General features: G+C 37.2%; 2 protein-coding genes across 2 annotated transcripts in view; one reads left to right on the top strand and one right to left on the bottom strand.

Moving 5' to 3' along the window:
* Window positions 1-25,965, bottom strand: part of LOC138320616 (uridine phosphorylase 2-like) — a 48,491-nt gene extending 22,526 nt beyond the window's left edge. Inside the window, exons 1-3 of the mRNA XM_069263717.1 lie at window positions 25,671-25,965; window positions 3,600-3,714; window positions 3,112-3,273 (exon numbers count right to left, since the gene is read on the bottom strand). Of these exons, the coding sequence (XP_069119818.1) occupies window positions 3,112-3,273; window positions 3,600-3,714; window positions 25,671-25,696 (303 nt within the window). The 5' untranslated portion in view covers window positions 25,697-25,965. The remainder of the gene's footprint in view (window positions 1-3,111; window positions 3,274-3,599; window positions 3,715-25,670) is intronic.
* On the top strand, window positions 6,307-10,379 carry LOC138320614 (transient receptor potential cation channel subfamily V member 6-like). Its single transcript, XM_069263713.1, has one exon. It carries the CDS (start codon window positions 7,428-7,430, stop codon window positions 9,411-9,413), a length of 1,986 nt encoding a protein of 661 aa, XP_069119814.1. The 5' UTR covers window positions 6,307-7,427; the 3' UTR covers window positions 9,414-10,379.
* Window positions 25,966-27,942: the final 1,977 nt, after the last annotated feature.

Here is a 27,942-nt window from a genome sequence, read left to right as displayed (position 1 = left end):
TTCTCTGTCGGCAATACTCAAAATAATGCCGATTTTTTTTAAACTTTAAAAAAAATATGCACAAATTACTCAAAATATCGTAAACAAACTAATTAATATCTGTATCATGGCTCCATCAATATATTTGCTCTGAAAAAAACACTGTTATATCTGCTTTCTGTTCACCGCCCGTTCACCGCTACTTTCATTTTCTATCGTTTCGAGTAGTGTGTTTGTTGTGGGATGTTAGTACATTATTTGCCATTGAAAAATGCACGAAAATAATCTATCAACTTTAAATGAAGTACATTGTATATTAAAGTTTTATTGAAGTTTTGAAAACAAGTTTTTAACAAAGTTATCAACACTCGCAGCTGTAAATGTTAATTTTGCCAGCCATTCCAACACAGCGTGAGGTAGGCCTAATGGCGATAGTACGGGACCTCACCATTCTTCATGACCATAAGTTTTTCGTTCTGTCAAATTGAATAAAACATCATCTAAATCATTGTCAGACTATATGCTTTTAGGCCTGTGATATTTAAATATCATGACATTGTACTTTAATTACAAATATATGCTGTAATATCAACAACAGAATTAAGCCATGATAGCGTCCCCGATAACATGAGTGAAGCAGTGAACACATGTGTAATTTTCTCGGTTAATTTATTCAGAGTTTTATAACGGCAGAGTTTGTAACAGTTGTCTCCCTTTGTACAGACTGTTCTTGTTGACAAGTCCGTCAGTTTGGGGGAATTCTAGTTCATTATTATAAAATATTAGTGGATAGGCCTAGCAATATTCTATTAAAAGCCTGTAATTGAAAAGGCATTTATTGTAAGTTGGATTATTTTTACTTACAAACAAGTTTATATGCAGTTACTTTTAGATTCCCGGTTTGTAAGTTAGTCTGCCGTAGGTTAGTAAGGCTAACAGTTGCAGCGTACTTACTAGTATAAGTATTGATGTTGAGCCACACTTTCGTTGAGAATAATTAATACCTTATTGTAACATTGAAAGTAAGTCTGAAGTAATTAAGTGGGAAAATGTGACTGAAATATGTGATAAACGGAGAACCTCTGACAGTTATTGACTGCTGTACAATACACAACTTACGTTGCAATATACAAAGAAAAGTTATCTCCCGTAGTTCCGGAAACTATCGATAGGATTACCAAAGTATAGTGTTCCGGTGATCATTGAAAACCAGAGTGATTGCAAGATGTCAGGCGTGTAATACACAAGCTTCCATAGAAATTAATTATATAGTAAGATGCTAAAGATTGTAGCCTTTTTTACCCCAGTGACCTTGAATGAAAGTCAAAGTCATTCATTTGAACAATTTGGTAGACTTTCATCCAAACATGCTACATACCCAATATGACATACCCAATATAAATACCTTAGGTCTTTTAGTTATTAAGAAGAAGTCGTTTGAATGAAAAGTTTATGAACCGTGCACAGGCAATGCTTGATGATAATAGGTCATCCTGATGACCTCATAAAGGACACTGATAAGGATAAGTTATACTGTATTGTATTCTTTAAATCATTCTGCTGGCTTTCTATTAAAGTTCTTCAGAAGAAGTCTTAGATTGTATACACATGTATCCTTCCTGTGGTATTAGGTCCCTTTGCAGTATTTTAAATTGATTCACATTTGCTAGAAATCTACAAGTCCAGTTCTTATGTACATGCACAATGCATTTAGAAAACATTTTTTACATATCATATCTGAAAGCTTGGCATTTGTGACCTTGAAAGTTATCAATGATGTCTATTAAGAAACTTCAGATTTTGCCAGTAGATCAAGAAAAAAAGTTCTGCCAAGAAACTACTGACCATGCTTGTATCAGCTAGTAAACTAGACTTTCTAGTAGAAGATTTGGTTACCACATTGAAGAATGACGTTGTCAATGAGAACTACAATACCAGCAAAATATATATTCTTGACCAATAATGACCAGTGACCTAATGTTTCTGAGTACTGGTATAATTGTATGGTCACCAGTTTTACATGGCCTTATTGTTCAAACAACATTGATTTTTATTGCTTGGTTAATTAAGTTATCACAAAGTCATTGATTAATTTTCCATTGACTATATCCCAGCCTCAGCGGGACCAATTTTATTCTGTAGATGGATGAATAATTGGCGAAATAATGCGTTTCTTTGCACTGCTTCATTAAACAAATACGATAACAGCAGAGACAATAATACAATAACGGTGTGTATAACTCATGGAGCAGACGGCAGCGTAGGGACCAAAAACCAATTCATTAGTTTGTAAAGTCACAACAAATAACGAAACATTTCTGAAACTCTGTATCTACTTAAAACTCAGGACTTTGTGTTATAATAATTTATGAGAAAATGTCGCCTAATGTAGTTAAGAATTGAGTGGGTCACAATTTACTTGTCCCACAATGACGGCTATACATGTATTCACTGATTTTTTCAGTGGAGCAGAATGATTTGAGGATACAAGCTCTTTTATCCGAGATATAGCTATAGCAATTCAGAAGAAGCTTTAATGGTACATTGCATTTGCAAACTGAAAATCATAAGTGCGAAAAACAAAAACTATAATGTCAAAACATATATATCAATAGCCTAAGATCTATATTAATGAATTCAAGATTGCCTGGGTATTTCATTGCTTTACTGCATGACATAGTGATAGTTCACTTCTATGCTGAAACTGTGATGACGTAGAGAAAGCGCAATACTGTTCATACACATGTAGTTGTTTATTTTCGCAGGGAGAACAACTTCACAATTTCTTGCTTGATACTTAATTGCTGGGAGAAATGTCTGGGCATTTTTTAATTTCTTACAGTACTAAGCTATTCAGGTTTTTTTTATTTGTCATTCTTTCCATTTTATTTATGGATATTTAAGTTCGCGGTAATGACCTTGACCTCGATTATAGTGAAATAAGTGGATAAATGATAAATAAAAAAGTCAAGTGATTTACAGTTATAAGGTTTCAAAATCATCAAACTTCATTTTTCTTTCTAAAACTAACATCTGTTTTGGTGAAGGTCTGCACAATAAATGACAGATACAGAATTTAAAGATACCAATACAAAGACATCACGATGAAAACAGTTTGTTAGTCACACTTACACTGACAGAGATGACTGGTCCTACTTTGTACAGAACGTAACGGTCAGATCCTCCAGCCACATTACATAACGTTTGACCAGCGGTCATCTTGTAATCTAGTTCCTTCACTAGTTGGAATGCGAATTTCTCCATTCGACTAGGAGATCCACCAAAACACACGAACTACAACAATTGAACATGTTTATTATGATATATTTACAGTTTGCACTGTCTAGTATTATCATTACCAGTGTATAATGATAGTACAACAGGTGCAGCGATTCTGTTGTTACAAGAATAGTTGCTGGCATAGCAACATGGGGTCATGACCCCACTTTTGGCAGGAACATGTGAATGACTTGAGTACAATCAGCTGTTCAATTGAATTCGTTGACGATGATGGGAGAGAAAAAAATATGGGTATTTTAATAAAAGATATGCAACTGTCGCGAGAATAAATATTTCAACCTCTGTTTTGTATGGAGGAAAGGTTAATGATAAAAGCATACCTTGACATCAGAAAACATTTCTTTCAGGTCATGTGACTTGTTTCCCAGGGCGATGTGGTATAAGACATCCTCATCCATAGAGCCAAGGTTGGCATTCCTCACAAAGGAAGGCTCTCTGTCAGGAAGTAAAATCAAGAGTACACCAATTCATTTCATTTTGTTACAAAGCAGCTTCCAGGAGTCTTCTTCACAAAACATTCATTTTGGTGATTCATCTTTTTGAAATACTTGTAGTGAATTTAAAGTTTATCATAGTATTTCATAATTTTCATGTTCAAAGTTAATTTTAGTGATTTGATTTATTTGAATTATTTTTGTTTTATATTTGATCCTTTTTGCAGTCAGGTTAAGAAGAAACAAGAGATCCCAGAGGGATCTTGGCGCCCACCAAAGAATGATCTATGTCTGATAATGGAAAGAGGGATCTTTTCTCTGCTTTTCAAACTTGTGCAAACATACTACATATAAAATTTGAGACAGATCACTTCAGTACTTTCTGAGAAACAGCAGTAATAAACTTCAACTATCAAAATCCAAGATGGCTCCTTGGCGGCCATCTTGTTGATCGATCGGTCCCAAATCAAAATATGCACAACTAGGGCCCTAGGGGAACCTATATATGAAATTTGAGACAGATTCATTCAATACTTTCTGAGAAATAGCGATAACAATCTTTAACTATCAAAATCCAAGATGGCAGCCTGGCGGCCATTTTGTTGACCGATCGATCCAAAAACGCATTATGCACAACTAGAGCCCTAGGGGAACCTACATATGAAATTTGAGAAAGATCCCTTCAGTATTTTGTGAGAAATAGCGATAACAATCTTTAACTATCAAAATCCAAGATGGTTGCCTGACCGCCATTTGTTGACCGATCGATCTAAAAACGTATTATGCACAACAAGAGCCCTAGGGGAACCTGCATATAAAATTTGAGAAAGATCCCTTCAGTACTTTGTGAGATATAGCGATAACAATCTTTAACTATCAAAATCCAAGATGGCTGCCTGGCGGCCATCTTGTTGACCGATCGGTCCCAAAACGCAATATGCACAACTAGGGCCCTAGGGGAACCTACATATGAAATTTGAGAAAGATCCCTTCAGTACTTTCTGCGAAATAGCGATAACAAACTTTAACTATCAAAATCAAAGATGGCTGCCTGGCGGCCATTTTGTTGACCGATTGGTCCCAAAATGCAATATGCACAACTAGGGCCCTAGGGGAACCTACATATGAAATTTGAGACAGATCCCTTCAGTACTTTCTGGAAATAGCGATAACAACTTAACTATCAAATCCAAGATGGCGCCTGGCGGCCATACCGACAAAATGCAATATTAAACAGGCCAGAACTACAATGATGAGACAGATCCCTCAGTACTAAACAACTTAACTACAAAATCCAAGATGGCTGTCTTGTGTACCGATTGGTCCCAAAATGCAATATGCACAACTAGGGCCCTAGGGACCTACATATGAAATGTGAGACAGATCCCTTCAGTACTTTCTGAGAAATAGCGATAACAAGAATGTTAACGGACAGACAGACGACGGGACGGACGGCGACGGGACGGAAAGGACGACGGACCACGGACAAAAAGCGATTTGAATAGCCCACCATCTGATGATGGTGGGCTAAAAATGGAGTATCCTAAGAAAAAGCCACCAACCTGTGTGTAATACTGACAAAAAAGGCTTAACAAACTAGAACTGTCCCCAGAGTGGCCAACTAATACCTCCCGTTGCACAGATTTAGTAATAACTTCATTAATAGGGGACATTGCAGAACCCTATTTACTCAACTTGCCTTTATGTCAGGGTTCTGTATACCAATTTTTATCAAAATCTGTCAAGTAGTTGAGGAGGAGTTCGCCTGACAAAGTTGTGTCTACGGACAGATGGACAACCTGATTCCGCGGGGGTATAATAAATACAGAATAATTATGGTAAATAAAATAGTCCCAAAAGGTATGATTGATGTAAATAAAAAAAAAACATTTTCAAGGTGTTATTGCCCAGTATGGAGAACATGTCCAAGAAATTGGTTCAGTCATGTGGAACATTTTGAATAAGTTAATTCATCCATGTGAAACATTTCTGATTAATTAATTCACTCATGCAGAACACTTCCATGGTGAAAAATAAACATGCATGAGCTGAGTATGGCTTTTATTACTCAATAGACTGGTCATGTAATTGCATTTCTTCTGTGTTTAATCGTGACATTACGCTTTAATGAAAGTATTAACGGACTCCAAAGCGTATATACAGATCCTTTACTGACATTAAGAACTATTTAAGGAGAAAACTAATCACTAAACATGTGATTATTGATATTTATGAATCAATCATTCATTCTGACTTCAAGGGTGGTGGAATGAAACCATGCTTTTTCTATATTTGTAAATAATGTTTCAGAAAAATAAATAAAAAAGAAATTAAACAGATAGAAAACAAACAAAATGAATAAAACAAATATCTGATTTAGATTCATTCCATCTGCAAATAAACTGTATTGGAGTTTTATACACATAAAGTAAACTGTGGACACTATACTATACATTGCCATTATCACAAATATCAAACTAAATGGGATAGTCTTTGTATAAGGTCTTAAGTAAATTAAGGCCATAGTCTGGCCCTATATGATAGTAACCATATAAACCTATATCATGATTAAATTATAAATACCTCATCACTGTCAAATTGGTGTTAGGCTTTCAGTTGTCATGAGTGCAGGTTACTATTTATTGAACTCTGTCGATCCAGTGAGGACAGGATTTTAGTGAATGTTTGAACTGCTAAGAGAAAAGGTAAAGAGATGGGAAATATTGATGGTGCCTGTGTAATCATCAAAACCTTGTTAGCCTACAGAACAGGTTTGTATATTGATGTTTGAGTGGCACCAGAGCCATAGCGATTGGCTCCGTGTATACACATACAAAGCCAGTCACGGTAGGCTGTTTATCCTTGTATAGCAGAGATCATAAGGATGATTTTACCCATCCAAGCATCAACTCATGCATACCATATGAAGGTAGGAGTCACATAGGTAGGACATACACTGTATAAGCTGCAGTACCACTTTTTTCTGCTTTTCACTTACCAAACAATGACTCTATAATGTTGTGAAATAAGCAATGCAGACAGTGAAGGAGATAAAAAACCTATTCTACGCCCAACAATGTTCAATATAGAAATTAATAATGGATATGTGATAAACGCCTTCAATCGAAAACAGTGATCACTGGTGTCTTGTCTAGAAGTTTTATGGAACCCAGCGTTGGCTAGAAGGACATAAAACCACGGAAAGGATTCGTTCATCGTCACCCTGTGTGGTCATAGTGCTATAAATCTCATTTTTTAACGAGTAGTGACATCTTTATGAGAGAAAATATGGAGGAATCCTTTATATATGTATGAAAATGGCCAGGAAGATTGTTTTATCTCGTCATACAAAAACATAAATGAGGTATGTTTAACATAAATGGGAAGATAAAGGATGGCAAGTACTGTTGTCATGGCAACTGGAGAAGAATCTGATAACAAAAACTGTATTATGATATTCTCTGTCCAACATAAAGCATTGAACTGTAAAGGCCTTTGTGATAATGTTCTTCAAACAGTTACCTGCTTTGTTTCACATTACAATGGAAAATTTATAGGAAAACAGTAACTGTCTAACTATGAGACTTTATCTTGGTCATAATGTTCCTGGACTCTGATTGGAAGTGTACTACATGAACGTAAAAGGAAAATCAGGGACGGATTCCCTATATAGCCTTAGTCTCCAGCATTGAGGTACATCAGAGTAAAACAGCCATGAATGGAAACAACAATCCAGCCATGTTAACAGCAAAGGTGTCACCAGAGATACAAATCACTGACATATCTGACGAGGAAACAGACAAAGGGGAATCTCTGGACCTCCTAGACAATGCTGATTCTTCTGTACATTCGGCCATCATCAATGGTGACCTTGAGGAGGTCATGTTCATTATAAACAATGGCGGAGACATTCATGAGAAAGTCAAAGTTAATTATTCTGTAAATGGTGTCCATGAGAAAAAACAAAAATCAAGTGAGGTGAATTATACTCAGATTGAATACTATGGTGAGTATCCATTAGCGTTCGCCACATCGTATGCCTGTGAGGAAATCTATGATTTCCTTATAGACCAAGGAGCAGATCCTGATCTTCCAGATTCCTATGGAAATACTGTCCTTCATGTGGCAGTGGTTGCTGATCAGATAGAGATGTTCAAATATTGTGTGCGCCATCCAAGAAAACCGGCAAACACTGTTTCAAAAAATAAGGCAAATTTGACTCCTCTTGCTTTAGCATGCAAGCTTGGACGCAATGCATTGTTCAAATCAATGCTAGAAATGGGCAGCATGGAGTTTTGGAGATACAGTAATATCACTTGTTCTGCATATCCTTTGCTTGCTCTTGATTCCATCGGTCCCCGTGGCAACACCAATATACATTCAGCTCTCATTCTCATTATCAATGGTGAGACAGACGACCATCTAGAACTGCTCGAGGGAGGAGTAATGAGACAACTCCTTGATGAAAAATGGGAGCGTTATGCCAAAAAATGGTTCTTCCAACGTCTTGTGATGGCATTTATTCACCTGATTTTAATTAGCATTGCTGTTTATACACGCCCCGAGGAAGGATTACTGAAGACACGAGGGGTGATGGATATTGTACGATTTGTCAGTGAAGTTCTCGTATGTATAGGATGTGTTCTTATCCTGATCATTGATATTGGAGAAGTAGCTTCACAAGGATTTTGGGCATTTTTAAAGAACACTAGACATGCTCCAGCACAAACTACTTTTCTAATTTCTTGTCTACTCATCATGTTGTGTATCCCATTGCGTGTTGCCGGGCAGGAGACGGCGGAGAGCATACTTTTGATCATTGCCGTTCCTGGTTCCTGGTTCTATCTATTGTTCTTTGCCAAAGGCTACCCACTAACAGGACCAATGATCGTTATGACGTATCAGATGCTCGCCACAGACATGGTCAAATTTGGAAGCATTTATGGAATTTTCCTGCTGCTTTTCTCCCAAGTATTTTATTTTTTGTTCCAGGGGTCAGTGGATGTCACCGCCTCTGATAATATATGGGAAACGTCAATGACACTATTCCAGATGACTTTAGGTGAATTTAAATACGACACATTCGAGAGAACAAAATATCCCCCACTAATCAAAATTGTGTTTGTGTTCTTCATGATCCTTGTTCCAATTCTTCTGCTGAATGTACTCATTGCCATGATGGGTAATACATATCAACAAGTCGTAGCCAAGTCCGCCAAGGAATGGCGTCGGCAGTGGGCCAAAATTGTTGTTGTTCTAGAGAAGGGATTTACAAAAAAGAACCTCCTTAAATTCCAGATGGAATACTCAGTGAAAATCTCAAGTCAACCACGCATTGTTTTAGCAGACCTCTCCAAAAAAGACAGTAACGCTGAACAGAGGGCACTAGTAGTTATCAAACAGCAAAATCGAACTGTTGCTAGGAAAAAAAAGGCAGCCATTAGTTTTTGGAGACGAGCTAACAAGCTGATTGTCGACCAAATTAGGCAGCAAAAGAAAAGTGGTGTTTCAGGAATGTTGAAAGTGAAACCGTCAATCTCGCGTCGTGTATCGATGCTCTCTGATGATGAAGATAAAGGTTTTACTAGTATGCTGGAGAGGTTGGCGTGGGAGAAAGACATTGATCTCACCAAGGGTAAGGCCTTCATATCTGGCCCTGATGGCATTGAAGGAATCAGTCCAACGCCTCTAACTAAATGAAACAATAATTTATTTTCTGGTTCGGCACTACCTTCTGTATCCCACTTTATTTTCATGAGATAGAAATTATTGTATAAACAGAACTTGAATGTGAAAGTTTTGGGAATATTTATAAAAAATATGTAGAGCCCTTGGTATAAATGTACAATGGTCAGTAAGATTCCTTTATCTCCAATTTATATGTACTGGTACTAGCAAAAATGTTCAGACAAATAACGACGAAGTGAAATATTGTATACACAAAAATAAACTTGTTTACAGCAACATGTATATATACAGACTTTTAATAATAAGAATTGATAAATCGATGATGCCCTCAAAAACTATATTTAAGACATGTACCAATAAAAGGATATTGCCTTATTTGACCCAATAAGTGCTCAGGGCACTTAAAAAATTGAAGCAAATAAGAGGGCACTGAATAATGGACTAGCCTTTCATAAAATTATTCTACAAAGTAAGACTTACATCAATTGCAAAAGAAATCAGTAAGGAAACCAACACAGTTTTCATATTTTCACAGACTGCATTTAGTTATAAATAAGTGAAATTGAAGCCTGACAAGGGGGAGGGCGCTTATAGGGAAAGGGTTGCTTATTGGGTCAAATACAGTAAGTTGACAACTAAAACGTTAATATATAATTATCAAATCTGACCTAAGGGTTTGAAGATTTATATTGTTAATGTAATTATAATTTAAAGCATAATACATATAAAGGCACAAAAAATTGAACTCAGTAAAAAAAAAATACCTTTTCCAATATTTTTGCACAAAAAAATCATAATTATTTTATGAAAATTACAAATTGATTATTAAAAGCATTTAAAGATGCTCCACCACTGACAAACAGTATTTTTTCTCTATCTTATACAGGAGCAGATGAATATGTATTTTTTATTGGTTACAAAAGTTACTTACTTTACACTATTACCACCATTGAAAAGTTTGAGCTTTTAATTTTACTTTTTATTGAAAATATTTAATTGCATCCAGAAAAAAATGTGTGGCACTATGTCCTATATGGAATGAAGTATAGATTACACATGCACCAAAAGCAAAATGAATTATTTTACCCGGTATATATTTTTTTGTGTTAATTAGACGATTAAAAACAAATTATTTTTCAATTGATGAGTATCTTTTCCGCTGTTGGTGGTGGAGCATGTACAAATAAAATTACAGTTAGTGACATAATAATTACGATACTTTTTATAATTTCATTTTTCATTGCAATATAAATCTTTTCACTCTTCTGATTAGCAAAAACCAACCTTTTGTATCCTTAGACAAATAACATACATTAGCTTTTAGCAGCTGCTCAGCTGCCTACTCTATAATTACGATATAAATCATCCCATTTAATGCTAGCATCCCATGCTATAATCAATCAATTCCTGTTACCTTTCTGAATAATTCAGTGATATAATAGAGACATCTACTCCAGTTAAACGATACATTAATGTTTGTGAGATGAGTTGCTATAGAATTTTTATTGTTTTAGACAGCCAATATGTCATGAGAATGTTTTTTCCTCCATGACTGTAGAACTGATCAATTGTCAGTGTTTTTAGCAGTAGTAGAGACTTTTAAACTTATTAAGTTCTGATTTAGTGCAGATTCTTGCTAAAAAAACCTCTGTCTTCACCAATGCTACCGAATAATATACTTTGTTTTATCAAAAAATGGTCAAATGTATTATTCAACCTAGAAATTCTAGAATCTTTCGTGGTTCATGAATTTTTGACTAAATTATAATTTACAATAGTGCAATATACAGTGTCTCGAGTTTTTAGCACTATATACATATATTAGTTCAAATATAAATATCTTAGCAAGAGTCTTAGAAGAATCAATTAAAGTTATAATAATAGAAATTATATTTTTACAAAATATATATTTTTTCAATTACTAATTCTACAAAATACATGTAAACCCTCTACCAGTCCATTAATTAAATCAACTGAAATCACAGGGGGCCAGTTCAATGAAAATGGATGTTGTCATACATTTTTTGTATTTGGTGGATGGACTGATGAACATACCAGAGAACACAAGATTTGAAAAAATATTTTAAAATAGAGATATTTACTATAAATATCTTCTTAAGTCTAAAAAAAAAATTCAAACCTCAAATTTTCTGGAAAAAATCCCATGATTGTTAGGTATATTCATCAGTCCATCCACCTAATACAAACAAGAGGCCCAAGGACCTTTAAGCGGTCATCTGACTACCTTGGCAACAGGAAATTAATTAGATATGGTGTCATGGTAGCCATCTTTGATTTTGCATCAACCAGAGATGAAGCAACTCTTTGTCAAGATCATTTCAGGGTCATTCCAGGCAAGTTTCAGCCAAATTGCAACAGCAGAACTTGAGAAGTTCAAAAAGTGTTTTCAAGATGGCGACTGTGGCGGTCATCTTGGATTCCAGATCGACCAAAAAAATAAAAACACTTGGTCCGGACTATGTAAGGGTCATTTCATGCAAGTTTCAGCCAAATCACATGGGTAGAACTTTAGAGTAAGTTCAAAAAGTGTTTTCAAGATGGCAGCTATGACAAATAAGAACACTTTGTTGGGACCATGTCAGTATTATTTCAGGCAAGTTCCAGCAAAATTGCAATGGCAAAACATGAGAATAAGTTCAAAATATATTTTTAAAATGGTGGGTGTGGCTGCCATCGTAAATTTTTGGATCGACATAAAATATAATACACCTGGTCGGGACCAAGTCAGAATCATTTCATGCAAGTGTCAGCTAAATCACACTAGTAGAACTTGGAAAGAAGTTTTCACAATTTTGGTAGCCCTTTATTTTAGCATGCTACTGGCTAAAGATGAATACCCTGGGCATTTCGGCTAGTTAGAAGCAGTACCGGTAGTTAAAATATATTAGCCTATTTGCCCCCTGTCACCTTGAAAGAAGATTAAGGTTATTCATTTTAACATCTTTGGTAACCCTTCATTCCAGCATGCCACAGGCCAAATATGAGTACCTTGGACCTTTTGGTTATTTAGAAGAAGTTGTTAGAAGATTTTAGCCTATTTGACCCCTATGACCTTTAAAGTAGGTCAAGGTAATTCATTTTTCACAACTTTGCTAGCCTTCCTTCCCAGCATGCTACAGGTCGAATATGAGTACTTACTAGTAAGGCCTTGCAGTTATTGAGAAGAAGTCGTTTGAATTAAAGTTCACCCACATGCATGAAGGACACCACACAAAGGACAGAGGACAACGATGGACGGTGCATGATGACTATAGGTCATCCTGACCCTTTGAGTCACATGACCTAAAAATGTATGACAACATCCATTGTCATTGAACTGGCCCCGTGTGGCTGAAAAGGGCATTCAAAATTGCTTTTTGCAAAGGTAATTGGCTGTATGAAAGATAAAATTCTTATTTCAGAAGAACAATTGGTTTTAAAATCAAATACATAACGTAGGAATATTTTTGTATTTTCTTCCTGGTATTTCTGTACTGACTGGGATCCCATCCCTGTTATTTTCCCTATTTAACGGTATGAGTATGTATTGATTGTTTTTTACTAGTTCGTGAACTGCATTGAACAAGAAAATTAATAACACACTGCTGACAACACAATCAATATCTGATTATATAAGAGCATCACAAAAAGTCTGAACAATGTCGTAATCAGAACATTACGTGTGTATCTTAGATATCAGTTAATGTTTCACCATGCTCCCATGTTACTCCATAGCGATAGTAAAAAATAAATTACAGAATACAAAAATACCAGAATACGAGTTATTTTTGTCTTTCTTTTACCACGTTTTTTGTATAGTTTACTGTTCTGGGTGGGGTGGTAAAATGTTCTGAAACATTACCATGGGCCCTCCTCTGCCTCTGGGTTGTGAGTTAAAAATCCATGCAGTTACATGCAAGGTTCTGAGTGTAGGTTGGTGGTGTTTCTACATGTACTCTGGTTTTCTACATCTCCCTATCCTAACATGCCCTTAAATGACCTTGGCTGTCAATAAGACACAAATCAAAATCTGAAACTGAGACACTGGTCTGCTTGGTAGTGGTTATGAACTTGTTATCACATCTACAGGTAACCAACAACTATAAGTACAGCTCTTAAATCATGATTGATGCGTTTCTTCTATCAAAACCACAGGTAAATCAATAGATAATATTTTAGAGGGAAAATATGAGTTTATTACTACATGTAACAATTTTAAGATCAGAACATCTACATATAGATGTTGTTAGATCTTAGGTCATCTAATCATGGGCATGTCAGGATGAGCTACGGTTATTGTTGTCATCTTACATTAAAAATGCTACTCCTCTTTACCACCAAAGCAGATTTCTACCAAGCGTTTGGGATCAGATTAATTGTACATTGAAGTCTTGTGTTTTTTTTAGTCCAATGAGACTGCTCCTGTTACTGTTCCCCTTTTGTTGTAAACATGCCACTGGGACATTAATCTGTCAACACTTTGTAGTTCTGGGCCTGACACAGTACTCTGGGGTAACAAAGGATCTACCTATGTTATAATGTCAACAGCTTACATACATATTACATGAGGTTTGCTAGCGAGTCTCATCAAAAATGGAAAACCAGAGAAACAGCTGATACCAGACATTTGCAGCAAAACAATGCCTATAATTTACATAAATATTTCATCAAAGGATAGTACTTCATCTGGGAAACAACACAACAATTTGTTACGGTTACTCCCACAGTTCATAGTCATGCAATAAGGAGAGAATTTTGTACTTTTCTAGAACCTTTGTTTGCTCAAACAGGTTCCCTGATAAAGAGATGTAAATGTTAATGTATTATACATTCAATAAATGTAAACAACAAGACAGGGATCATGGTGCCAACCATCAAATTATTTAATATTCACTTATTGACGCCCACTACAAATTATTTAATAATAAGTCATTGACGCCCACTACAAATTATTTAAGAATCACTCAATAGCAGATGCTACAAGTCTAATTATGTTGAATTCCGACCAGCAATTCGTCAGTTGAATTCCGACCAGCAATTCGTCAGTCTATTGTTGACAGAGGGACGGATGAACAGAGGACAGACGTCTTGGTATTGCATCAGCTCACTATGGTCCTTCAGACCATGTGAGTGGTCCTTCAGACCATGTGAGTGGTCCTTCAGACCATGTGAGTGGTCCTTCAGACCATGTGAGTGGTCCTTCAGACCATGTGAGTGGTCCTTCAGACCATGTGAGTGGTCCTCAGACCATGTGAGTGGTCCTTCAGACCATGTGAGTGGTCCTTCAGACCATGTGAGTGGTCCTCAGACCATGTGAGTGGTCCTTCAGACCATGTGAGTGGTCCTTCAGACCATGTGAGTGGTCCTTCAGACCATGTGAGTGGTCCTCAGACCATGTGAGTGGTCCTTCAGACCATGTGAGTGGTCCTCAGACCATGTGAGTGGTCCTCAGACCATGTGAGTGGTCCTTCAGACCATGTGAATGGTCCTCAGACCATGCGAGTGGTCATCAGACCATGTGAGTGGTCCTTCAGACCATGAGAGTGGTCCTTCAGACCATGTGAGTGGTCCTTCAGACCATGTGAGCTAATGATCAGTCAAACAATGGATCCTTTCTTTAAACTATATAAAATAAGGAATGTACATTGAGATCTATATTTAGCCTGAACTGACATCAAATATTAAAATTTAGGATTGACATCACTACAGGAACTCAGAAACCTATGAAATAGCAACAAAACTAACGACAATAACAAACTCCTTACTCAAATTTTAAGACGGCTTTTTGCACAGGATACTATAATACAATGTATATATATTATATATATAAATACTGTGGGTTAAAAATTCATGCCAGGTCCCTGTGGCTTCAACCACCATGTGTTCCTGTTTTTACCAACCTTACAGTTAGAGACATGGGGGAGTTTACATGTAAAATGAGAAAAAATTTTTCCGTTACTTGTAAGGAGTCAATCTCATTATTGAGTGTATTTAATTCCGGCTCTGTTTGAAATTTACATGTAAAAGAAGTGGAGCATGCTTCTTTGGCTCAGTCGGTAGAGTCGTAGTTTTCAATTTCTGGTCGGGTCGTAGTTTTCAATTTCTGGTCGGGGCACTCGACAAGAGGTCTTTTCCCTGGTCTTCTACATTGTCGTCCGCCGGAGGTTCCATAGTGTAAAAGGAGTGGGTCGATGTGGTTTGTACATAGTGTTAAATATGGTCTATATGTTACTCAGCTGACAGAGCAAGCTTATTTGGCTCAGTCGGTAGAGCAGTAGTTTTTCACAACAGAGGCCCGGGTTCAACTCCTGGTCGGGCACTCAACAGGAATGTGTATTTTCCCTGTTCTTCTACATACATATAACTTTGAAGGATAAAATTACCTTGGTACTTCCTGAAAATAACAGCGATGGTAATAGTGTTAAGTAAGTAACTTTTGTTACTCATTTATGTTTATTTCAAATCAATGTAGTGAGTGTTTAGATTGATACAATGTAGTGTTCCAAGGGAAATAACTCAGAAAAAAACCCAATAAAATCTTTTACCAAGTGTGTGTGTGTAGGCATCAAAATTTTGCTTGGTGGTTACCAGGTAATAAGATTTGTGCTTGTGAATTTTCTTCAGGCGACTTTTCCAGTAAATGATTTTGAGTTGATGGGTAGTTTTTCAGTTAAATAATAATAGTCATTACAACTATAATTCTTTTGAATTAATTTTTTTATATCAATGGACAGTGCACTATTTAAAATGCATATACAGGTAAAATATCCGTTATAATATGTCATTTACCCCTAAAAATTGTATGAATGTGTATAAAGTACTTCTACAATATTTGTATTAAGCAACCCAACTATCACTGCATGCATGCTTACGTATCCAGAAACAAAATCAGAAGAAATTTAGTAAAATCAGAAGAATTTCAGTCAAGCTTAAGAGTCTATACCAACTGTGGTTTTGGATATCCTATATCTTTTTAAATGTGAGTAAAATCGGCCACCCTCCAAAAATTATCTAAAGCACTGAATAGAGTAATTACATGTACTAGATATTGTACATGTAACATGGAGAAATATTTAGACCAAGCATGCATTTAAATTTGGGTATGAAAGTTGTAGTACCTGGTATCGCTGTGAATCGAGCATCAAGTATAGATTTCAAGGAGACACTAACAGTAAAGCCCATATAAGGATAGATGTCAAGGAGACACTAACAGTAAAGGTCATATAAGGATGGATGTCAAGGAGACACTAACAGTAAAGGTCATATAAGGATGGATGTCAAGGAGACACTAACAGTAAAGCCCATATAAGGATAGATGTCAAGGAGACACTAACAGTTAAGGTCATATAAGGATGGATGTCAAGGAGACACTAACAGTAAAGGTCATATAAGGATTGATGTCAAGGAGACACTAACAGTAAAGCCCATATAAGGATGGATGTCAAGGAGACACTAACAGTAAAGCCCATATAAGGATGGATGTCAAGGAGACACTAACAGTAAAGCCCATATAAGGATAGATGTCAAGGAGACACTAACAGTAAAGCCCATATAAGGATGGATGTCAAGGAGACACCAACAGTAAGGTCATATAAGGATGGATGTCAAGGAGACACTAACAGTAAAGCCCATATAAGGATGGATGTCAAGGAGACACTAACATATAAAGCCCATATAAGGATAGATGTCAAGGAGACACTAACAGTAAAGCCCATATAAGGATGGATGTCAAGGAGACACTAACAATAAAGCCCATATAAGGATAGATGTCAAGGAGACACTAACAGTAAAGCACATATAAGAATAGATGTCAAGGAGACACTAACAGTAAAGCCCATATAAGGATAGATGTCAAGGAGACACCAACAGTAAGGTCATATAAGGATGGATGTCAAGGAGACACTAACAGTAAAGCCCATATAAGGATGGATGTCAAGGAGACACTAACAGTAAAGCCCATATAAGGATGGATGTCAAGGAGACACCAACAGTAAGGTCATATAAGGATGGATGTCAAGGAGAGACACTAACAGTAAAGCCCATATAAGGATGGATGTCAAGGAGACACTAACAGTAAAGGTCATATAAGGATGGATGTCAAGGAGACACTGACAGTAAAGGTCATATAAGGATGGATGTCAAGGAGTCACCAATAGTAAGGCCCATATAAGGATGGATGTCAAGGAGACACTAACAGTAAAGCCCATATAAGGAAGGATGGATGTCAAGGAGACACCAACAGTAAGGCCCATATAAGGATGGATGTCAAGGAGACACTAACAGTAAAGCCCATATAAGGATGGATGTCAAGGAGACACTAACAGTAAAGGCCATATAAGGATGGATGTCAAGGAGACACTAACAGTAAAGGCCGTATAAGGATGGATGTCAAGGAGACACCAACAGTAAGGTCATATAAGGATGGATGTCAAGGAGACACTAACAGTAAAGGCCATATAAGGATGGATGTCAAGGAGACACCAACAGTAAGGTCATATAAGGATGGATGTCAAGGAGACACCAACAGTAAGGCCATATAAGGATGGATGTCAAGGAGACACCAACAGTAAGGCCATGTAGAAACAATAAGGATGGATGGATGTCAAGGAGACACTAATAGTAAGGCCCATATAAGGATGGATGTCAAGGAGACACCAACAGTAAGGCCCATATAAGGATGGATGTCAAGGAGACACCAACAGTAAGGTCATATAAAGGATGGATGTCAAGGAGACACCAACAGTAAGGCCATATAAGGATGGATGTCAAGGAGACACCAACAGTAAGGCCCATATAAGGATGGATGTCAAGGAGACACTAACAGTAAAGCCCATATAAGGATGGATGTCAAGGAGACACTAACAGTAAAGGCCGTATAAGGATGGATGTCAAGGAGACACCAACAGTAAGGTCATATAAGGATGGATGTCAAGGAGACACCAACAGTAAAGGTCATATAAGGATGGATGTCAAGGAGACACTAACAGTAAGGTCATATAAGGATGGATGTCAAGGAGACACCAACAGTAAAGCCCATATAAGGATGGATGTTCAAGGAGACACCAATAGTAAGGCCCATATAAGGATGGATGTCAAGGAGACACTAACAGTAAAGCCCATATAAGGATGGATGTCAAGGAGACACTAACAGTAAAGGCCGTATAAGGATGGATGTCAAGGAGACACCAACAGTAAGGTCATATAAGGATGGATGTCAAGGAGACACTAACAGTAAAGCCCATATAAGGATGGATGTCAAGGAGACACTAACAGTAAAGCCCATATAAGGATGGATGTCAAGGAGACACTAACAGTAAAGGCCGTATAAGGATGGATGTCAAGGAGACACCAACAGTAAGGTCATATAAGGATGGATGTCAAGGAGACACCAACAGTAAGGTCATATAAGGATGGATGTCAAGGAGACACCAACAGTAAGGTCATATAAGGATGGATGTCAAGGAGACACTAACAGTAAAGCCCATATAAGGATAGATGTCAAGGAGACACTAACAGTAAAGCACATATAAGGATAGATGTCAAGGAGACACTAACAGTAAAGGTCATATAAGGATGGATGTCAAGGAGACACTAACAGTAAAGCCCATATAAGGATGGATGTCAAGGAGACACCAACAGTAAAGCCCATATAAGGATGGATGTCAAGGAGACACTAACAGTAAAGCCCATATAAGGATGGATGTCAAGGAGACACTAACAGTAAAGGCCATATAAGGATGGATGTCAAGGAGACACTAACAGTAAGGTCATATAAGGATGGATGTCAAGGAGACACTAACAGTAAAGGTCATATAAGGATGGATGTCAAGGAGACACTAACAGTAAAGCCCATATAAGGATGGATGTCAAGGAGACACTAACAGTAAAGCCCATATAAGGATGGATGTCAAGGAGACACTAAACAGTAAAGCCATATAAGGATGGATGTCAAGGAGACACTAACAGTAAAGCCCATATAAGGATGGATGTCAAGGAGACACTAACAGTAAAGCCATATAAGGATGGATGTCAAGGAGACACTAACAGTAAAGGCCATATAAGGATGGATGTCAAGGAGACACTAACAGTAAAGCACATATAAGGATGGATGTCAAGGAGACACAAACAGTAAAGGTCATATAAGGATGGATGTCAAGGAGACACCAACAGTAAAGGTCCATATAAGGATGGATGTCAAGGAGACACTAACAGTAAAGCCCATATAAGGATGGATGTCAAGGAGACACAACAGTAAAGTCATATAAGGATGGATGTCAAGGAGACACACAGTAAGGCATATAAGGGGATGTCAAGGAGACACTAACAGTAAGCCATATAAGGATGGATGTCAAGGAGACACCAACAGTAAGGCCATATAAGGATGGATGTCAAGGAGACACACAGTAACATATAAGGATGGATGTCAAGGAGACACTACGTAAGCCATATAAGGATGGATGTCAAGGAGACACTACAGTAAAGGCCATATAAGGATGGATGTCAAGGAGACACCAACAGTAAGGTCATATAAGGATGGATGTCAAGGAGACACCAACAGTAAAGGCCCATATAAGGATGGATGTCAAGGAGACACTAACAGTAAGGTCATATAAGTATGGATGTCAAGGAGACACCAACAGTAAGGTCATATAAGGATGGATGTCAAGGAGACACCAACAGTAAGGTCATATAAGGATGTATGTCAAGGAGACACCAACAGTAAGGTCATATAAGGATGGATGTCAAGGAGTCACCAACAGTAAAGGTCCATATAAGGATGGATGTCAAGGAGACACCAACAGTAAAGCCCATATAAGGATGGATGTCAAGGAGACACTAACAGTAAAGCACATATAAGGATGGATGTCAAGGAGACACTAACAGTAAAGGCCATATAAGGATGGATGTCAAGGAGACACCAACAGTAAGGCCATATAAGGATGGATGTCAAGGAGACACCAACAGTAAGGCCCATATAAGGATGGATGTCAAGGAGACACTAACAGTAAGGCCCATATAAGGATGGATGTCAAGGAGACACCAACAGTAAGGCCCATATAAGGATGGATGTCAAGGAGACACCAACAGTAAGCCATATAAGGGTAGATGTCAAGGAGACACTAACAGTAAAGGTATATAAGGATGGATGTCAAGGAGACACCACAGTAAGGTCATATAAGGATGGATGTCAAGGAGACACCAATAGTAAGCCCATATAGGATGGTGTCAGAGGAGACACTAACAGTAAGGTCATATAAGGATGGATGTCAAGGAGACACCAACAGTAAGGCCCATATAAGGATGGATGTCAAGGAGACACCAACAGTAAGGTCATATAAGGATGGATGTCAAGGAGACACTAACAGTAAAGCCCATATAAGGATGGATGTCAAGGAGACACTAACAATAAAGCCCATATAAGGATAGATGTCAAGGAGACACTAACAGTAAAGCACATATAAGGATAGATGTCAAGGAGACACTAACAGTAAAGGTCATATAAGGATGGATGTCAAGGAGACACTAACAGTAAAGGCCATATAAGGATGGATGTCAAGGAGACACCAATAGTAAGGTCATATAAGGATGGATGTCAAGGAGACACTAACAGTAAAGCCATGTTAGGATGGATGTCAAGGTGACACCAACAGTAGGGCCCATATAAGGATGGATGTCAAGGAGACACTTATAGTAAGGCCCATATAAGGATGGATGTCAAGGAGACACCAATAGCAAGGCCCATATAAGGATGGATGTCAAGGAGACACTAACAGTAGAGCACATATATAAGGATGGATGTCAAGGAGACACCAATAGTAAGGTCATATAAGGATGGATGTCAAGGAGACACTAACAGTAAGGTCCCATATAAGGATGGATGTCAAGGAGACACCAATAGTAAGGTCATATAAGGATGGATGTCAAGGAGACACCAAATAAGGCATATAAGATGATGTCAAGGAGCACCAACAGTAAGGCCATATAAGGATGGATGTCAAGGAGACACCAACAGTAAGGTCATATAAGGATGGATGTCAAGGAGACACCAATAGTAAGGCCCATATAAGGATGGATGTCAAGGAGACACTACAGTACATATAAGGATGGTGTCAAGGAACACTAAATAGGCCATATAAGGATGGATGTCAAGGAGACACCAACAGTAAGGTCATATAAGGATGGATGTCAAGGAGACACCAACAGTAAGGCCATATAAGGATGGATGTCAAGGAGACACCAACAGTAAGGTCCATATAAGGATGGATGTCAAGGAGACACCAACAGTAAGGCCCATATAAGGATGGATGTCAAGGAGACACTAACAGTAAAGGCCGTATAAGGATGGATGTCAAGGAGACACCAACAGTAAGGTCATATAAGGATGTATGTCAAGGAGACACCAACAGTAAGGTAGCATATAAGGATGGATGTCAAGGAGACACCAATAGTAAGGCCCATATAAGGATGGATGTCAAGGAGACACTAACAGTAGAGCACATATATAAGGATGGATGTCAAGGAGACACCAATAGTAAGGCCCATATAAGGATGGATGTCAAGGAGACACCAATAGTAAGGCCCATATAAGGATGGATGTCAAGGAGACACCAACAGTAAGGTCATATAAGGATGGATGTCAAGGAGACACCAACAGTAAGGCCCATATAAGGATGGATGTCAAGGAGACACTAACAGTAAAGGCCCATATAAGGATGGATGTCAAGGAGACACCAATAGTAAAGGTCATATAAGGATGGATGTCAAGGAGACACCAACAGTAAAGGCCACATATAAGGATGGATGTCAAGGAGACACCAACAGTAAGGTCATATAAGGATGGATGTCAAGGAGACACCAACAGTAAGGCCCATATAAGGATGGATGTCAAGGAGACACCAATAGTAAGGCCCATATAAGGATGGATGTCAAGGAGACACTAACAGTAGAGCACATATATAAGGATGGATGTCAAGGAGATACCAATAGTAAGGCCCATATAAGGATGGATGTCAAGGAGACACCAATAGTAAGGCCCATATAAGGATGGATGTCAAGGAGACACCAACAGTAAGGCCCATATAAGGATGGATGTCAAGGAGACACCAATAGTAAGGTCATATAAGGATGGATGTCAAGGAGACACCAACAGTAAGGCCCATATAAGGATGGATGTCAAGGAGACACCAATAGTAAGGCCCATATAAGGATGGATGTCAAGGAGACACCAAGTAAGGCCATAATAAGGATGGATGTCAAGGAGACACCATAGTAAGGCCCATATAAGGATGGATGTCAAGGAGACACCAACAGTAAGGCCCATATAAGGATGGATGTCAAGGAGACACCAATAGTAAGGCCCATATAAGGATGGATGTCAAGGAGACACCAATAGTAAGGCCCATATAAGGATGGATGTCAAGGAAACACCAATAGTAAGGCCCATATAAGGATGGATGTCAAGGAGACACTAACAGTAAGGTCATATAAGGATGGGTGTCAATGAGACACTAACAGTAAGGTCATATAAGAATGGATGTCAAGGAGACACCAATAGTAAGGTCATATAAGGATGGATGTCAAGGAGACACCAACAGTAAGGCCATATAAGGATGGATGTCAAGGAGACACCAACAGTAAGGCCCATATAAGGATGGATGTCAAGGAGACACCAATAGTAAGGCCCATATAAGGATGGATGTCAAGGAGACACCAACAGTAAGGTCATATAAGGATGGATGTCAAGGAGACACCAACAGTAAAGCCCATATAAGGATGGATGTCAAGGAGACACCAATAGTAAGGCCATATAAGGATGGATGTCAAGGAGACACTAACAGTAAGGTCATATAAGGATGGATGTCAAGGAGACACCAACAGTAAGGCCCATATAAGGATGGATGTCAAGGAGACACCAACAGTAAGGCCCATATAAGGATGGATGTCAAGGAGACACAACATAGTATGTCATATAAGGATGGATGTCAAGGAGACACCAATAGTAAGGCCCATATAAGGATGGATGTCAAGGAGACACCAATAGTAAGGCCCATATAAGGATGGATGTCAAGGAGACACCATAGTAAGTAAGGTCATATAAGGATGGATGTCAAGGAGACACCTAACAGTAAGGTCATATAAGGATGGATGTCAAGGAGACACCAACAGTAAGGTCATATAAGGATGGATGTCAAGGAGACACCAACAGTAAGGTCATATAAGGATGGATGTCAAGGAGACACCAACAGTAAGGTCATATAAGGATGGATGTCAAGGAGACACCAACAGTAAGGTCATATAAGGATGGATGTCAAGGAGACACCAACAGTAAGGTCATATAAGGATGGATGTCAAGGAGACACCAACAGTAAGGCGCATATAAGGATGGATGTCAAGGAGACACTAACAGTAAGGATGGATGTCAAGGAGAACAATTAGGTCATATAAGGATGGATGTCAAGGAGACACCAATAGTAAGGCGCATATAAGGATGGATGTCAAGGAGACACTAACAGTAAGGATGGATGTCAAGGAAACATTAGCGTTTTAGCGTAACTAACCATGGGTGTCACTCAGGGAAACAGCTAGGGTAATAGAATGTGTCAAGGTGACAGTAGCATATGAGGATATGCATCACTAACAGATAAAGTTTGTGTGTTTGAGTTTTATGGCCCATCAACGACCATGGTCATTTTGGGCCCAACTAAAAGTCAAACATTAGTTAAAAGACAGCAGACAGGGCCATATCGAAATAAAAGTCCAGGAAATACCAAGATTAAAGGGTGAGGTCTTATGAGGAAGGATGCCATAGTGATGCCATAAATCAGGACCAAATCAGATTGGGAATCAAGGACAGTCTGTGTAAGAAATGGTGTCAAGGACAGTCTGTGTGAGGAATGTTGTCAAGGAGACAACAACTGTCAGGGTCATTTGAAGAAGGCATCAAAGGCCACATGAAGAAGGGTATCAATAAGATAAAAAATAACTAGAATCATTTGAGGATAAAAATCAAGATTCCATGGAATGAACGATAGAAATATTGCACTTGAGGGGATTACTGAATTAGGAAAAAAAGATTTATCAGTTAAGGTAAAAGTTTATATAAATATATTTCATTCATTAATGTTTAAAAGAAACCAAATGTCAGGGGGGGGGGGGGGGTTAAGTATCATAGACCAATGCTATGTTGGTAACAGGGCAGATTAAATGTCTATCTTTCTTTCAGAGGTACAATGCTATGCAAACATGCACTTGTAGAACAGAAGTCAGAGAAAAAAAATAGATTACCATAGTTTCTGACTGAAACAGGGGGGGTTACACTATACACCATTATTAATGTTCCTACATGTATAAATACATACAGGGATCAGTTTTTTTGTGGATCTATATCGGCACTACATGTACTTAGTATCTATACATTGCATCTAGATGTACTAAAATTTATGAAATTGTAGGATACTAAATTGATATACTTCGTATGTAGATGTACTAGTAATTACAACTTATGAAATAGTAGGATAATAAAATTTTATATACATTGTATGCAGATGTACTACAATTTATGAAATAATAATAAAATGTGTCCAATCAACAAATGTTTGAAACAAAAGTAATGACAACTTGAATATCAAAAATAAGCAGAGGTTTTCTTATTATCTATGTTGACTTAATTAAGTTAACTGGGGGGCTTTCTTTAACCCGCCTTTGCAAACCGAAAGTAGAATTCTATATTTACATACGACATGCTACTTTCGTTTTGAAATAAACAACATCTTCATTTTGTCGTCCTGCAAAAGTTACTTTAATGTTACGTTACGTTAAAGCATTGTTTCACACTGTGTATAACATGGGGTTCTAAATGTTGCTTGGTTGTCTAAAAGAGTAACAAGGCGATGTTATTTTTATGTATGTGTAAGAAAATGGGTCAGCAGCTACCTAGCTGTACCTAATTCATACGTGGGGCCGAACACGTACACCACTCATACCACGTAACGTTGCATCAGAAACATAACACAATTTAACTCCATCACAGTATTTGCATTTATATAGATGTGGCTGTATTTGTCATATGTAGAGTATAACGAAATTGGTATTTATCGATCGCTAAATTACAACGGGCCTAAACCGGAGCTAACAGAACTAGTGCTAACGTTTGCCTACTTTATATACCGTTTAAACATACTCGTATCATTATTTAAACAAATAAACAGTTAAATCAAGAATATGAATGGTAAGTTATGTCTGTAACATCTCCAGCTTCCCAACACGTACCTGTTCAATGAATCTTGACGGTCCATTTTGTCTGATAAGTTCTATGCTCACTCTTTCCGATCTGCTCTAGTTTCGCGCTAATGTATGCGGCCTTTCCCTGGTTCGAAGGGTGAATAGTTTATCCTAACTGACCTGCCGATAGTCCACGAAGGAGTTTAAATATCATTTCGTGTCGTCACTGATATCACCATACTGCTATAAGATATCTCTACATAACTTGCATTTAGGCCTGTAGAATACGAATAATGCTTCACTCTCCCGCTTTCCGATTTACGGGTTAAAGTACATTACAAGGGAGGCAACTCGTACGACGGCATGGTAACTGACACTGACAAGCTTGCAATCCTTGTTCCCACCTCCCTACCTACTCCATTTGTTGTATTACTGAGCATCTATACTTTAGTATTATTATAAATATATATTAGACATATCATTTGTATGTTTCTGGTATAAAACAGGAGCTAATTATGAAATAGCAGTTAAGAGAGGAATTCGTGGAAATTATATTAAAGCATAATTGACCTTAAATGAAGGCCAAGGCCATTTAATTTCACAAACTTTGAAGAGTTAGAATTGCTCCATGTCAAATATCAGCTTTTAGGTTTTGAGATGTTTAAGTAAAAATAGTTGGTGGCCATTGACAATTTAAACAATGGAGAAGGCATTACTAATGCTCTGCGGAGCAAGAGATAGTTTAATTAACATAACCCTGTTGTGTTGTAGCTTACACTTAGTTTCTTGGTTTGGAATAAATTTGATATAAAAAATTGATTAATGATAAATTCATTGAAACAAAACACAAATACATTATTTTGTACAAATATAAGGATTTATTTGGTTTCTTACAAATGATGTGAGTGAACATATGATAAATGATAAAACATTTACTTAAAGTTACATGTGCCGTATTTTTCATAGTCATGAATCAAGAAGAGCTTTTAATATGTTATTCAACTCCAAAAGTTTCCAACATTTTGAGAATTACAATACTTTCAATGTATAGGTTTCAATTTTACAAAAGTACAAAAGAGAGCTGAAAATGATCATACGGTCAGACCATGAAGCCATATTATTGTCCACAATTTCATTGCACATTTTTACAGTATTATTAATAATTATAAAGTGATTTCTGAAGGTATGTTTCCATCTAAAGGTGTATAAGGCATAAAAAACAAGAATTTCACAATGCATAACCTATGTGTTCCAACTAACATTTATAAGGCTTTATATATGTTTGTCTGTCCATTTGAATGATTTTCACAGCTTTATTCATTAAAACTTATGGTCTCAAATAGATAATTGAAGAAAAAATAACATGTCCAGATTTTCGGCCAGTTACGGCACATATAACTTTAAACTGTGTTCGACCCAATAAGTATGTGACCCCAGTTTTTGAAAAAAATGAAATAAAAGCAAAATGAAGGTGAGCTTAGTAAAACCAAATTAGGACTAGCCTTTCATGAAATTTCTGCACACAAAATAAACCTAAAATGAATTTGCAAAAGAAATCAATAAAAATAAAACTACAAAATTTTGATATAAAACTACAAAATTTTGATATTTCAGTCTGCATTTAATTCAATGTAAGTCAAATAATGGTCTATAAAGATGGAGGGGGGGGGGCTTTGGTCTATAAAGATGGAGGGGGGGGGGGCTTATTGGGTTGAATACGGTGATCATTTTCACATGTACTTTGTAGATCTGGGATCTGCATGTCTTTATTCTAATCAATCATAAATCTATTACTTTAATTGTAAGCTACATACATAACCAATATAAATTTAAACTACTATATCCAATAATTCGAAAATGTTTGTTGAACTGTCTAAATGGGACTTCTATAAGATATAGGACACACTAAAGATCTAAAGTAAATTTCTGATTATCTTGTATGTATTAGGTGTGTTACATATAGACAAACGACTAAACATAATGAAATCAATGAGTGAAATGGAAGTAAAGGTGATCGATGAACACATGTGTGAATCACACTAGTTCCCCGTTTATTTGATAAACTTTGTTTACTCTAGTAGATTTTAATTATTATCAAACTGCATTGATAGCATGTAAATTGAAGATTAATTCATTACACAAGAAATATACAAGTTTTTATTATGCTTCTTTCCATCTTGTATTAAAAACATCTTTGCACTAGTGGTTAAGATGAGTACAAATGTATAGTAGAAAGAACAAATAAACATAAACTGCATGTTCAGATCTCTAGTTTTGGAGAGGCAGTATAGATCTGGAGGTATATTTTAATTTACACTCA

Source organism: Argopecten irradians, chromosome 4, assembly GCF_041381155.1.
Source record: "Argopecten irradians isolate NY chromosome 4, Ai_NY, whole genome shotgun sequence".
NCBI lineage: Eukaryota > Metazoa > Mollusca > Bivalvia > Pectinida > Pectinidae > Argopecten > Argopecten irradians.
The sequence above is the reverse complement of the archived record's forward strand: the minus strand, read 5'-3'. Positions and strand labels throughout refer to the sequence as shown.

Coding starts and splice junctions, on each gene's coding strand:
- LOC138320614 (XM_069263713.1), top strand. CDS start 7,428: ATGAATGGAAACAACAATCCAGCCATGTTAACAGCAAAGGTGTCACCA.